At 47.1% G+C, this 15,888-nt stretch overlaps 1 protein-coding gene and 1 pseudogene across 1 annotated transcript in view; both read right to left on the reverse strand.

Annotated features, from left to right (window-relative positions):
• Positions 1-172: 172 nt before the first annotated feature.
• Positions 173-903, reverse strand: LOC148004317 (large ribosomal subunit protein eL19 pseudogene; annotated as a pseudogene).
• Positions 904-7,268: 6,365 nt separating this feature from the next.
• Pccb (propionyl-CoA carboxylase subunit beta) overlaps positions 7,269-15,888 on the reverse strand; it is a 50,075-nt gene continuing 41,455 nt past the window's right edge. Inside the window, 6 exon segments of the mRNA NM_017030.2 lie at positions 7,269-7,569; positions 8,677-8,776; positions 9,401-9,499; positions 9,832-9,932; positions 10,082-10,189; positions 12,521-12,644. Of these exon segments, the coding sequence (NP_058726.2) occupies positions 7,448-7,569; positions 8,677-8,776; positions 9,401-9,499; positions 9,832-9,932; positions 10,082-10,189; positions 12,521-12,644 (654 nt within the window). The 3' untranslated portion in view covers positions 7,269-7,447.

Consider the following 15,888-nt stretch of genomic DNA (forward strand, 5'->3'; position numbering starts at 1 on the left):
CTCCTCCTTCTTCTTCTTCTTCTTCTTCTTTTCTTCCTCCTCCTCCTCCTCCTCCCCCTCCTCCTCCTCCTCCTCCCCCTCCTCCTCCCCCTCCTCCTCCTCCCCCTCCTCCTCCTCCTCCCCCTCCTCCTCCTCCTCTTTCTCCTTCTGCTTTATGGACAAAGGCTTGTTTTATTTTAATGACTCATCCATGTGAGGCCACAGCCAGGCCACCATGTACAGACATGAGGGAAGCTTTATTTCTTGGTCTCTTTCTGTTTGGACAGAGTCTGGATGATCTCTTCCTTCTTGGCCCGGAGGCGCTCCTCCTGTCACTTTCGTGCTTCCTTGGTCTTAGACCTGTGAGCTTCAGCCTGGTCAGTCCGTAGCTTCTTGCGGGCCTTGTCTGCCTTCAGTCTGTGGATGTGCTCCATGAGAATCCGCTTGCTTTTGAGTACACGCCCTTTGACCTTCAGGTAGAGTCTGAGATACATATGGCAGTCAATCTTCAATTTCCAGTATCTCCTGAGAAGCTGGTGCAGGATTCTCATCCTTCTCATCCAGGTCACCTTCTCGGGCATCCGGGCATTGGCAGTAGCCTTCCTCTTCCCTATACCCATATGCCTGCCCTTCCGTCAGGCCAAGGTGTTTTTCCAGTGAGCCCACGAATGGACAGTCATGGGCTTCTGGATGATCAGCCCATCTTTGATCAGCTTCCGATCGTGATTTCATTGGTCTCATTGGGGTCCAACCAGACCGTCTTTTTACCACAGCAGAGGACACTAGAGGCAAGCCTCGTCTGAAGCCTGAACATACTCACACCTGCAGACGCAGCACAAAAGGAGAAGGGGGAAATCACTTCATTTCTTTGGTTTCTTTCCATTTTTTTCTTTAGTTTTTTTTTTTTTCTCATCTTGGTTTATTTTGTGCTCAACAACCCCTTTGTAGGTTTCTCATACTCAGTTTCATGTCAAAAACAAGTCTCAACAACCAGGATGACCTGCCTACTGAGGGAATACTCTGCTGTTCCCCACGGCATTGCTGACCTGTAGTCTGTGTGTAGAGAAATCCTGATCACCACAGTAATTTCCTTAGGTCAGTTCTTCCTGTCTTGTCCAAAGACTTCCCATCCCTGGGTTCTTTTGCTGACCTGGTGAGTACCAGAAACCCAGTCCTCAAGAACAACCAAAATAAGAGCTGATGGGACATGTCTCCCCAGGGTGGGGCTCTAAGCACTCCCTCAGGTCATCTAGGATCCTGAATGAGCCCCCAAATTAGTAGGAATAAGTTCAGGGCCATAAAGAAAGATACCACCATTCCTACTATGGTGTCTGGACAAAGGAACGTAACTCATGATCGAGAGAGTGTGCTCAGGGGAGCAAACACACTGAGGCAGAAAGTGTGTTTGGTTTTTATTCTAAGTCAGGTAGTGACTATGTCTTTCCCCCATTGGCTGGAGTCCAAGTTTACAGTTTTAATTCAACTGCCTAGTCTGAGAGGAATTGGCACACAGGAAATTAAGGACAAAGGGGTCACTGTTTCAGAGAAAAAGGGTCACTGCTCCAGGCAATCAAATTCCTAGATTACAGTAGGAAGCCTTTGCCTAAACAAAGGTTTTACTGGGAGTGGGGGAAAGTTAAAACATTTGCACAAGATTCTTACAAGGTGAGGAAAATAAGATTTATTCCTGAACACAAGTTACATAGTATTTTGATAGAAAAGACCAATTTTTGGGGTTGGGGATTTAGCTCAGTGGTAGAGCGCTTGCCTAGCAAGTGCAAGGCCCTAGTTTCGGTCCTCAGCTCCAAAAATAAAATAAAATAAAATAAAATAAAATAAAATAAAATAAAATATAATAGAAAAGACCAATTTTTGCTGGATTCTTACGGTGTGGAGGCTCCATACTGCAAAACTAAAACTAAAACAGAACTGCAGTATAAGCCACCTGTATCACTCCCAGATAATGCATGAGAGTCTCTACACACAACATAGAAACAATCCGCCCACTCACATATACACAGTAACACTTATTCAGTTACCCACAATAGCCAAGACACAGAATAAACTTAGACACCCATCATCCACGTGAGCAGAGAAACAAGACGCACACATAGTAATACAACAAATTAATAACAACAATATTAATAACACAACAGAATGTTAGTATTTATCTATAAAGAAAAATGAAATCTGGGGGTTGGGGATTTGGCTCAGCGCTAGAGCACTTGCCTTGCGCAAGGCCCTGGGTTCGGTCCCCAGCTCTGAAAAAAAAAAAAAAAAAAAAAGAGAGAAAAATGAAATCTGGACTGGCAATATGGCTCAGTGGTTAAAGGCAGTTGCTGCAAATCCAGACAACGTGGGTGCAATCCCTGGGACCACAGGGTGGAAGAGGAACAAGTTCTTCAGGTCATCCTCATGTACGTACGTACGTATACACACACACACACACACACACACACACACACACACACACACACACACACACACAAAGACTGACACTGTCTCCTGACCACTGCATGTACATGTACACACATGTACACCTGTGCTCACACTTACACACATACATATACACAGAAGATAAGTTTTTAATGCCATAGATACCAATAGGATGCCCCAGAAGGGAAACCCAACTAGGATGGTAACAGAGGAGAAAGACGATCTAAAGCGTATCTTAAAAGCTTACCTCAAAAGAGAACGACAAAGGAGTAGGGGAAGCTCTGAGTGGGTAAAGTCCCTGAAGGTACATTTTGACACGGTCATGACCTGTCCAGGACTCCAATGCCAATTGGCTCATAAAAAAAATTGGCAAAGCCATCACCCGTATGGGCCAAGCTCCGGAGAAATAATGAAGCTTTTCTGGAGAGTCCCAAGTATGTATGTTTATGAATGCTTGATCAGTGTATGCAGACGCTAGCAACCATTAGCCAAGCTTCTTCCTCCAGGTTGTTTAAGCCTGAGACTGCTCACCTACAGACATCTACAGACTAACTGGCCCCCTCCTCTGCTCTCAGAACCCAAGTCGCAGTGGCAATGTTAGAGAAGCCACCTGACCCACCCTTCACTGTACCCGCGTCTCTTCCGTCTGCCCTTCATCCCTCCCTTCATTTTCCCAGCCAGGGTTCCGGGACCCAAGCCGTGTGGTCCACTTTGGGGACAGAAACACTGTGCTAGCTTTCCATTACTGTGACAAAATACCTCAGAGAATCAACTTCAAAAGACAGTCCAAGCGTACAAAGGGCTTTCAGATTCGGAGGCTGTGCCCTGTGGGCACACGGCCTTTCCTGCTCTGAGCCTATGGTACGCATCACCTCACAGCAGAAACGTGATGGAGGAAGCCTGATAACACCACGCAGCGAGGAAGCACAGCGTGGAGTTGCTAGCTCCCTAGTATCCCTTCACGGGCACCCTCCTCACAGCCTAACTTCCTCCTACTGGGTTCTGTCTCTCACGATTTCGACCAATAGCATCACAGAGTGGGGAACAGGCCTGCAAAGCTTTGGAAGTCACGCGTCCTACCCTGTACCCCAAAGTCTCGTGCCCCTTTCATAATGCGAAACGCACCTTAGATCAGCCAAAGTTTTAACCAGTTCAATGTCGCTCAAAAGATCAAAGGGAAAGTTCTCTCGGACATGCAAGGCAAATTCATTTATAAGCTTTGGTAAAAACCAAAAACAAATTACACATCTTAAAGATACAGCATAGTACAAGTTTCCCCAAGGGAGGGAAAGGGACCTGGGCCAGAGGAAGCTCAAAGCCCAGCAGGGAAGTAGATCCTGTAACTACGCTTCCAACATCCAAAGCACAGTGATGTAAGCTGGAAAGGCCTTGTACAACCCTCACCTGTAAGCCTCCTGGCTGCAGTCCATTCAGCCACTCTCTTGGGCTGGCTGTGCTTTCTGCCTGGCTCGCCCCTCAGCAGGTATTCCACACTGCTGGCGTCTAACATGCTGGGTCTCCAGGACTGCTCTGGCCTCCCACCTCAGTCTTAGGAATTTCTTACAGGACTTCAACCTTACCATACACAAAATAGTCACGGGGGAGCTGCAGACACCGGTCCTGTGTAAGAGCAGTTCCAGCTCTTAACCACTGACCCACTTCTCCAGCCTCCCAATGATCAACATTTTAAAAGTTTATCTTGGGGCTGGTGATGTGTCTGCAGGTAAAGGAGCTTGCTTCTGTGCCGGATGAGGCAAAATTCCATTCCCAGGACTCCACCAGTTGTCCTTTGACCTCCACACATGCTCCACGTGTCCTAGACACATATGACAGGATAAAATGATTTTCTAAAAGGATCTCAGCTACTGGGTTCAGCCCCTGGCCATGTAGCACAGTACAGCACGGCAGAAGTGAAAATGTGCACAAGGAGGGTGGCAGTGACAGGCACCCAGCCACCTCATGGCCTCACTTCTACAAGGCTTCATGTCTTAAAGGCTCTGTTACTTCCAAAGTACCAAGTCTCTAACACGTGGGCCCTTGGGGAACAGTCATCCAGATGACACTGTCAGGTACGAAGAGGGGACACACAATCAATCATGTTTAGCTAACCTTGAACTAATGAGGCATTAGCCAAAAGATACACACCTGAGGAGCCTTGGGCTGGAATCCACACACATCCTCTGCTCTGACAAACGGTGGATCCTGGCTCAGCTCCGAGTGGCAGCCCATAACTATAAAGACTCCAGTTCAGGGATAGCTGCAAAGGCACTGCAAAACCAGGAAATTAGAGTCATCCAGGAAGGGGAGAAAACTTTGAAGAACGTGCAAACAAAGGTATCTGAACTCTTGAGAAGCGTGCCCTTTGGCTATAGACTGGGTGGCTTGACCACACCTTCAGTGAGAGATGAAGAACAAGAGTGAGGCTTGAAGCTTTGCTCATACTCATCACTGAGCAGTTACAGGATCTGCTTTAGCCCTGAGCAACTGAGGGGCCTGGGCTTGAGATCATAGCCTGGGTTATTATCACTGTGCCAAGACACAAGAATGAAATGACAAGAAATGACTCATAGATAGGTCTAGGAATCAGAAGTACTACAATTGATCATGTTAGAACATATATTTTTACATGCACTCCACCCCTACATATAAACACTGCAATGGTTTGAATACATGCACCTACTCACACGTGTACTTAGCTACCAGTTGATAGGCTGTTGGAGAGTAATCTCGTGGATTCTGTCCTCATCAACGAGCTAATCCCTTCATGGATTCGTGAAGGTATGGTATCATGAAGAAGGGGTAGAAATAGAAGGTAGGTGTGTATGTCCTCAATGGTAGTGCCTTGCCATCATGGCAGCAGATCGCTTGGAGGTGTGTATGAGAGATGTATGTGTGGCCCTTCCTTCGGCCACAAACGCTACAATGTGATCCTGTCACCATGAAGTTCTACTTCACCGTGGGAACAAGCAACTGACACCTCCAAAACCAGGAGCCAAAATACTTCTTCTTTAGTTGTCTTGCTTAGGTATTCTCATCACGAATAATGAGGAGGTCTCAGACACACGTTTATTTGCGTGACTAATTTCTGGCACTGGCTATGACATCCTAGTAACAATGAGAAATCCAGCTTCATTTTTCACTTCTTAATGACATCCCTCTTTAGCTCCTTAGAGAGAACAAGGGGTCTGGAGCTGGACAGGGAGATGCAGAAACCCCTGGTGCCAGAAAATAAGGAAGAACTCCGAAAATTATTAAAAGATGTCGAAGGCCTGAGGAACTAGCTTGAAGGAGCTTCCCTGGTGAGCATCAAAATGAATGACAATGACTTAACAAAGGGGACAGGTCTAAGCTGACACCAGAAAGGGCAGACAGACAAGGAGACAGTGCTACCTCCCCTAACAGTCACAGACTGATGCGGTGCTAGAAATCTCCAAGCAGCTCAGCGACTGGGAAAGCTCCAGCAATGAACCCAAAGCACCAGGGGAAGCGCTTCCTGGTGGACAGGGCTGAGTGCCCCAAGCACCAATGATTAACCACAAAGGGAAAAGAGTCACCTTTGAGGCCACATGACTGATCACCAAGAACAGGGAAACCTACATCATGTACTCTCGATTTAACTCTAAAGGGGCAGTTATTACCTCAAACTAAACCTCAGGAAACAGCCAGACAAATCCAAATTGAGGGACTTTGGAGGGTAAAGTCACCTGCCACTAAGCCTGAGTTTGATTCCCAGATCCACATAGTGGAAGGAGAGAACCAATTATTGCAAGTTGTCCTCTAACCATATACAAGAACCATGACAGTTGCTTCACACACACATGCGCACGCACGCACGCGCACACACACACACACACACACACACACACACACGCGCGCGCGCGCGCGCGCACACACGCACGCATGCACGCAAAATAAATGTACAGCATCAACAACTGGAGACTCGTACAAGGCACATGATATAATCCTAGTAACAAGTTACAACCATTTCCATAACGAAGGTGTTTTTTTTTTTTTTTTTTTTTTTTTTCGGAGCTGGGGACCGAACCCAGGGCCTTGTGCTCGCTAGGCAAGCGCTCTACCGCTGAGCTAAATCCCCAACCCCACGAAGGTGTTTTGAAATGTAGGAACACCTTCCGGATCTAGAAATCACACACGTCAATGTTGGATATTGCATCTTACTGAGGATCTATTCTTCTAGACAAACTGAGATCACAGACACCTCCTTCAGTCATCAACAAGTCCTAGGGAATCAGGGCCTACTCTACCATGAACAGTAAAGAAACCGAGGCCTGTGAAAGCAGCTGCTTCAAAGCCGTATTATCTTATGCAAGCATTGAATTAATTCCTTGGCGGGGAGGACAATACACAGGTATGTTGCATTAATCTGTTTTTATTACTAGTGATTTTATTAGTGAAATCCTAAAAGCAAATCAACTTTATGAAGAAGTTTAGGGTTTGGTTAGTTCATAGTTCTGAGGTGTGATGGCAAGGCACTACCATTGGGGACGTTCTGGTGACAACCCTCCTGGTGTATCACACCATAGAGCATGCATGGGGGTGAGGGGATATCGAGACATCACACAGCCAACAAGCAGCTGAGGAAAGACCTCAGCCTCTTGGGTAGCACAGATCCCAGCCCAGCTGACCTCAGCACCTCCCACTATATCTCCCCTCTCACCACTCCACACGGAATCCAAGTTCCCACACGTGGACCTCTGAGGGCCACATGAATCCTAACCACATTACTGTCAGCCAGAACCAGATCCAGGCAACTACAATTCTGGTTCCCTCCTCCCCGTTTTTTTGGTTTTCTTGTGTAGATTGAGATTTTTACTATAAAAATGAAATAGTTATTCAGAAAGCACCAGTGAAGATTTTAATAGAGCACATAATTTTTCTCCAGGCACAAGAACTCTTTATGCAATTCAATCAGTGTCCAAGGTATGTAGATCCGTTCTTTCATGATTGTAGAAGGCAGGGGTAGGCTGCAAAAGGCCAGCTTCTCCACTGTTGCTCTCTTCTTTTGATCTCTTCACAGTGGGACATTGGCATGCTTCCTCCAAGGACGATGGACCTTCTTGCTGGCCAGGACTTCCAGGTCACAGCATATCCGAGCACGAGTAGAGGACGGCTGGATGATGTCATCCACGAACCCTGGTGAGTCCAAGACAAGGCCATCACTGTGTGTGACTGAAGTCAACCATCCCAGCCACAGCGCAGCCCCATGGGCCAACGGTGCGGGCAGCGCTTGACTGGGCAGAAACACCAGGCTCTTAAAACTCTTAGGACCCCTGAGGCCTCCCTGCTCTTCCAGGCTCCCAACCTCTGGCATAAAGCATTAGGCAATGCAAGGAAAATGTAATGTGGCCTCTCCTGCATCAATCCAGGGCCTCCACCCTGCCAGGAGAGACACGATAGGAAATAAAATTAAGAAAACATACACAGGGGTGGAGAGATGGCTCAGCAGTTATGAGCACCACTGCTCTTCTAGAGGGCCTGAATTGGGATCACTAAAGCTGCACCAGGCAGTTCAGAACTGTCTCTACCCCCAGCTCAAAGGGAGCCGATGCCCTCTTCTGGCCTGCGCAGGCACACACACACATCATACATACACAGACAAATACATGATAAAACAAAAAGTTTTTAAAAAACCAAGAAAACCACTCACAACTTCTCCATCCCTGCCCATGGGTCCTTGTACAGTCAATCTTGCTTCCTCCATGGGGTCTTCCTGCCCTGGTGACTAGCATTTACCAATACAATGTGACAAAACTTAACACCAGGAATTCCCAAGTCCAGGCGTCTGGGCATAAGCTCCCTTCCTTTTTAGCTATTCTTGGACACCAAGAACTGGCACAAGCCTGGACTAGTCTAGAGAAGTGAGGAAGGACCAGCCAGCGGCCAACATTACCTTGAAAGGGTAGGGAGGCTATCTTGGACTGTCAATCCAGCAGCTGACTGCAACCATGAGAACCCCAGCAAAACCCAAAGAACCAGCTAGCTAAGCCCAGAACACAGTGAGAGGAAGAGAGGTGGTCTGGGGTGGGCTGGATGACTGAACCAATACCTAAAAACAGCACACTACCAGCAGCCTGCATAGGCCTACTGTGCAGACCCAACTCCTCCTGCCCAGGGATAGCCCCATCACTCCCCAAGGAACAGATACAACTACAAAGACAAAAGGCAACTGTGTGAGACTTTCTAGAAAGAACAAGCAAATGACTGGGCAGATGGACAACACCTGGTCCCCACCAGACCCACCTCTCACGGCTGCAGGGAAAGGATTGGCAAACTTCTCCACGTACTCTGCCTGGGCGGCTTCCACGTCTTGGTGTCCTTTGAAGATGATCTCCACGGCACCCTGTCAGAGAGAAGTTAAGGTTTCCCCAGAGTGGGATCCCAACCCAGGCAGAGCCAGCAACTCCCTGTCACTCTGTGTGATTGCGAACTTCCCAGCGAATCGGAGCAGAGAGACAGGCCATGCACGGGCAGGATGTTGGGCTGTGGCTCCAGCCCCATCCCTCTCCCTGTGTTCCTCGTCGGTCAGTGAAGCCAGGAGGCTTCACCTGTTCCCCGCTAAGTGCTGTTTCTTCTCCTTCACTAGCCCTGGGCACACAACACCCTCCTCGGAAAGCATGCGTGGGAGGCTTGGCCCTAAGTGGGAGCACTTGTCAGTCATCTCTGGAGGGCTGGGAGTTACCCAGCGCAACCCTGACAGCTCTTTCAACGCCAGGAAGCGTCACCCAAGACAGAACCACAGTTTAGCTTCTACTGGGCAGAAAAGGGTGGCTTTGGGCACGCCAAGGGATCCTTTCCTCTGCCCTGAAGACACCAATGTGCCTGCTGTGGGAGGACAGGGGGAGGACAAGGGGAGGACGAGGGGAGGACTGACTAGAAGAGACTTCACTCCAGGCCTGGCCTAGTCTCTTTCCACAGTTATCAGGAGAGGTGCCAGGCCCAGGAACGTGAGGCTCAGTGTCCTTACCTTTGCACCCATGACTGCAATCTCAGCTGTGGGCCAGGCATAGTTGGTATCACCAAGAAGGTGTTTGGAGCTCATGACATCATAGGCACCTCCATAGGCCTAGAACAAACCCAAACGCTGAGCGTCAGTGCCAGGGACAAGCACATCATGTCCCCAAACACTGCAGGAAGCCAAGGGAAGCAGGGCATGTCCTACTGACCCTGCAAGGCTAAGGTTCGGGTGACCCTTTACAGTACATGCCATGGACGCCTCTGCAACCCAAGTGCAGGACTGGAGAGCCCTGGAGACATCTCACAGGAGTAAGCGGGAGGCACTGACTAGAAGAGATTCACTCCAGGCCTGGCCTAGTCTCCTTCCAGCCCAGGTCACACTTGGGCAGACCACCTCAGCCATGCTGCTGGGAGCGATCAGCTCTGAGGGGAGGTCCTCACCTTCCTGGTGATGACCGTGATTTTGGGCACGGTGGCCTCGGCAAAGGCGTAGAGCAGCTTGGCACCATGCCGGATGATGCCTCCATATTCCTGCGCTGTGCCTGGGTCATGAGGAAGAGTTAGCAGCTACCGTAAAAGCCCTCACGAGGTCTCAGAGCTGAGACACCCTCGCGGGGCTCTGGGCCCTGAGAGAGTTCCACACACACTGAAGACGACCACCTCTCCCTCCCGACCCGTGTCAGAGACTCACCAGGCAGGAAGCCAGGGACGTCAACGAAAGTGATGAGAGGAATGCTGAAAGCATCACAGAATCTGACAAAGCGAGCCCCCTTCACAGATGAATTAATGTCCAGGCACCCTACAGGGGGAAATGTTGTCCATGGTAGGCTCCTCGACAACCTCGGCTCCATCACGCAAGGACATGATAATCAGAGATCCAAAACCTTCGCAGATTTTTAAGTAGATTATCAAGTCCACCAACGCATAAACACAGCGACCGTAGCAAATAAACCAGTAATAACCCACAGCCGAACTCAACAAAAAGAAGCCAGGGAAGGAGACTGGATCAGGTGATAAGAGCTTGTCACACGAGTGACCAGTGTGAGATCTGAATTCAGATCCCCGGCACACACATGAAAGTCGGGCACCATGGAGACTTTGTCACAGAATGCCAGTGCTGTGGTGCGAGTGCAGAGACAGAAAGATCCCTCAAGGCCAGCCTCAGTAATCAGTGTGCTCCAGATTCAGAGAGAGACACAGGCCCTGTCCTACAAATATAGAGGTGAGCCATGGAGAAACTTCCTGCATGAACCTCTCGTCTTCACACATATGCACACATGTACATATGTGCACATGCACCCACACATGAACACACACATGCATGAAAACAGAAAATTACTGTAAGAGAAAAGCTTTTCTGTGATGACAACCATGAATACAGAAATAACTGAAATACACAGAAAATACAAATCCATTTCCATTCAGGTTTAAAAACTAGCAGTGGGGCTGGAGAGATGGCTCAACAGTTAAGAGCACCGGCTACTCTTCCAGAGGACGCAGGTTTGCTTCCTAGCATCTACATGGCAACTCACAACCAACATCCAGGGGATCTGAGGCCATCTTCTGGCCTCTGCCAGCACCAGGCACGTGTGTGATAAATAGACATATATGCGGACCAAACACCCATACTCATGAAATATTTTTTAATATGAGTAAGGGCCAGGTACAGCCATGCACACTTTAATCTGAGCAATTGGAAGGCTGAGGCAGAAGGGTCACCACAAGTTTCAGCCCCATCTGGTATAACTGGCAGGTTCTTAGCCAGCTAGAGCCACATAGCGAGACCTGTCACTTCCATACTGGGAGGTGTTGGGGGAGGGGAGAAATTGAATAGTCACAAGTCAAGAAAAAAGTTCACAGTTCTACAAAGGATCATATCCGGGGTACACGGGGAACCCTTGGTGGCCAGCCAAGGAAATTATATTGTGATATCTGATGGTGAGAGAGAAGCTCTACCAGGACAAGCAGGAATGAGGCCCAGAGCTAAGACGGGCATGCAGGCAGATACAGCAGGCTGGAAGCCAGCCTGGTCTACATAAGTTCCAGGTTGCTCATGGAGACCCACTCACTGCTTTTTGACATTCCACTAGCTAAGTCAACAGGAAACCAGAGAATGGCAGGTTTGGTGGTGCAGGCCTGTAATCCCAGCACTTGGGAGGCAAAGGTAAGCGCTTATTTGTGAGTTCAAGGCCAGTCTGGTTTATACAGTTTGAGGGCAAGCCAGGGCTAACTATAAAGAGATAAACAAACAAAACAACGTCCATTATGCTGCCCACAGGGGATGTAATAAACGCTATGAGAAAACTGGCCGTGTGGTGTGATTTCTGTCACTGCTACTGTTTCTATTAAAGCAGGTCTTGCTGATGCAACCCAGGCCGACCTTGAACTCGGGATTTTCCTGCTTCACTCTACCTGTGCCATGACTACAAGCATGTGCTACCACACCCACTGACAGCAACGCTGACGTGTGTGCATGTGTGCGTGCGTGTGTGTGTGTGTGCGTGTGTGTGTGTGTGTGTATGTGTGTGTGTTTCTGGGTAATAGCTCTGGCTGTCCAGGACTTGATTTGTAGACCAGGCCAGCCTCAAACTCACAGAGATGTGCCTGCCCCTACCTCCCAAGTGCTGGGATTAAAGGCATGAGCCACCACACCAGCCTGAGTCTTGTTTTCTAAAGATAAGGAACCACAGTGGATGGAGGCAGTGTGCACAGTCCCCACCCACATGGCACCACTATGAAAGGAGGAAAGTTTCCCCTCAGCCAACTGTGACTCAGATCTGGCTACATCACCCAATGTGAGAGATGCTGTTTGTGTCTCAGGTGCTGACTACTATGTCTATAGTAACTGCTAAGGACACTTGGGACACAAATGAAGACACCAGAGCAACGGAAAGGCATCCCTTAAAAACAGAGAACTTCTAAGCTAAGAAGGGATATTACCTTTACCCCCCTGAGAGTCCAGCTGAAAGGAGCTTTTGAAACATTAAATATTAGGAGAGAAAGACACCTTTGAGACATGCCTTTGAGTTTCTCCCCTGGTCATGGAAGGACAGAAGGCAAACAGGATGCCAACTGTGCAGGAAGCCCTGGTCCCCAAAACCAACCAGAGTTTTCAGGGGCCTCGACCTACCTGAAGCCACGTTGGGCTGGTTGCCAACAATTCCAACGGTCCTCCCATTCATTCTTGCAAAGCCAATGACAATGTTTTTTGCATAATTGGGCATTATCTCAAAAAACTCTCTCTCGTCAATCACCTGTAGGAATAAATTTCTTCTTGAGCTCAACATGATTGAGACAAAAATGCTACGATACTTTACCACAGACAGCCTTAAGATGACAACAGATAGCCCTGCCCAGCCCAGCCCAGCCCAGCCTGCCCAGCCTAGCCCAGCCAGCCAGCCATCCCTTGCTACAGAGGATTGGGCAGGACCCTCTCACACAGCAAAGCATGTAAAAACAAAACAAAACAAAACAAACAAAAACCTACAACGTGAATCTGTGAATCTGGCATTAATTATGGTGGTTGGTATGAAACTATTTCAAGCTTACATAAAAAAATCATCATGAATAGTACAAAAGGGTTCTGAGGTTGAGATCTCTTATTGCTCTTACAGAAAACCTGAGTTTCTCTCCTAGCACCCATGTTGGGAAGCTCGCAATTACTTGTAAGTCCAGCTTCAGGTGACCTCCAACACCCTCTTCTGGCTTCTGTAGGTACTGCACTCATGTTTTACACACACACACACACACACACACACACACACACACACACACACACACCATGGATCTTAACTTAGATTCCTCGCTAATATTTTATTATTAGTTCTTCCCACAACGGTCCCTTTTCTCTATGTACAGATAATGTCACTTAAGACTAAGTTACTGATATGCTTTTTATCTGAGTCTCTTATTGTCTAAGGACAGGGACACACCCTGCTGTAATGGCAGTGACTTATAAAGCAGACACTTTTTCACTATACCATCTCACACAAATGTGAGTAGTTGCAGTTCCAGGGATCCAGTCTCAGGTCCCTTTAACTTCTTCACCCATCAGTATTCATCATCCATCATGATATCTAAATGAGTCTCCAGGTGGAGAGCGACTTCTTGTTCAGGTTTGTTTGTGATTTCCTCATGCTTGGAATACCATCGTAACTTCTTTTTTTTTCCCCCGGAGCTGAGGACCGAACCCAGGGCCTTGCGCTTGCTAGGCAAGCACTCTACCACTGAGCTAAATCCCCAATCCCACCATCGTAACTTCTAAGTGGCTCACATTAAATGATGTCAATCTGTCCTGTAATCGTGGGACCTGTTTGGGTTCTCCTCAATCAAATCAATTGTTTTTCCAATCAAATTATGATGAACATTTCTCCTGCTCTTTATCAAAACTGCATCAAAAAATTGATGCCTACTGCCAGGTGTGGTGGTGCATGCCTTTAATACCAGAACAGAGAAGGCAGAGGTAGGTAGATCAATGTGAGTTCAAGGCCATCCTGGTTGACATGGTGAGTTCCTGGACATCCAGGGCTATAGAGACCTATCTCAAACAAAACAAAACAAAACAAAACAAAACAAAACAAACAAACAAACAAAAAAGTGTTCCACTCAATCAGTTTCACAAGATTACTGGTTCTTGCCCGACTCCCTTGCAGCTATGACAGTTGTCAAATGTCTGTCAACTCCTCAATTCCCATTTCTCTTCAATGTTAATAAGCCAACACTCTCATATATGGAATAACATTGCCTCTTAATTTCTATTACTATGGTTTATGGGTAGCTTTGTGCTATGGATTATGTACATTTCCCGCCATTATTTTATGTCTGAGTTGTCCATGTTGGCCTGTTGTTTTTTAATATGCCCTAAAGCGAACCTTACTTTAGTTCTGGAATGTCAGATTCAATTCTGTCTCTTTCCTGCCCAGTTCTGTAACCAGGCTTCTATGCAAAGGCTGGAGTTCACATTTGAGAGAGTGTGCCACTGGGAGGTCATGGCTCACACCTTTAATCCCATCACTTGAGAGGCAGAGGCAAGTGGATCACTGAGTGTGAGGTCAGTTTAATCTATAAAGTGAGTTCCAGGACAGCCAGGGCTACACAGAGAAACCATTTTTAAAAACAAAACAAAAAAAACCAGTGTGTGTCACTAATCTGTTATAGAGAACCAAACTAGACAGCAAACACACATTCAACATATGTCTACAAGGAAACTATGACTTGACACAAATATAAAGCCAGTCTAAAGCACTGAGTTCATTCTAGCTTCCTAGTTTACCCTTTCCTACCCATAACCCTCATCCTTCCTTCCCCCATACCCTATCCAACACCACAACTCTGACTCCTATGTTCCTCAAAACACACTTATTTAATTTTCAAACACAGCGAAAAGGGTTAGAAGACCCACATGACTAGTGAAACACAAGCCCTTCAGCACAAATTAAACACAGCTAGTTCCGTCCTTAAATTGTCAAATAGTAAAATAGGCAAAGGGCACAATCAAAATTTACTCATCTGTGCCAGGACCATTCCTCAGTGGGAAAGCACTTGTCCTCCATGCATGGGACTCTTAGTTTAATTTCCAGAACCAATACATACATACATATATACATACATACATACATACATACATGCATACATACAAACATACATACATACATCTATACATACAAACACACATACATACATGCATGCATACATACACACATACATACATATGTACATATATACATACATATATAACCCTCTAGTCATTTTATGTTTTACTATATCAAAAATTCTTATAGTTTAATATCTCTTTCTCATACCTTTGACTAGACTCACACTGTGATGATTAATCTTAAACTGATTGAACTAATAAACATGTATGAGATTAGCAAACCTCACTCTACAGGTATCTGTGAAGGTGTTTATAGAGCTATAGACCATAAGTACTTTGACCCAAACAGTAGATTTATCCCTTCCTAGTATGATAAGCATTAGTGACAGGGACAGGCGGAAGGTGGGGCCTAGTTGAAGAAAATGGCTCACTGGAGACATGACTTGTGTGGAACCCACCTACGTGCCCACCACCTCTTCCTGTCCGATGAGCTGACTCAGCACATCGTCTGTATGAAGAGCATGAAACCGTGAGACAGAATTCCTTGCTTCTAATTAACTCTGCTACACAAAGTAACTGACTCACCTGCCCAGTCCTCTAAGTGGGTTTCTGGTCTGTGTTTACATTTGTGACAATCTCCTATGTTGTACACAGACAGTGACACAGTACTAATAGTTTCTGCATCGTTGGGGACCACATCTCTTCACTCAGGTCATAGACATCTTCTCACCCTCTTGTGCTTACAAACTGTGGTGTAATATCTCTATGCTTTCATACTCTGGGGACTACACGTGATGAACACATTCCAAGACAGTGCCAGCTTCCCCCCAGCAGAGAGTGAGAGGGACGGCTTCCCACAGGCTTGCCAAGGAGAGCATTCGAGCTTGACCTCTAGTCAATTTAAT

This window comes from Rattus norvegicus, chromosome 8 (genome assembly GCF_021556685.1).
Source record: "Rattus norvegicus strain SHRSP/BbbUtx chromosome 8, alternate assembly SHRSP_T2T, whole genome shotgun sequence".
Lineage (NCBI taxonomy): Eukaryota > Metazoa > Chordata > Mammalia > Rodentia > Muridae > Rattus > Rattus norvegicus.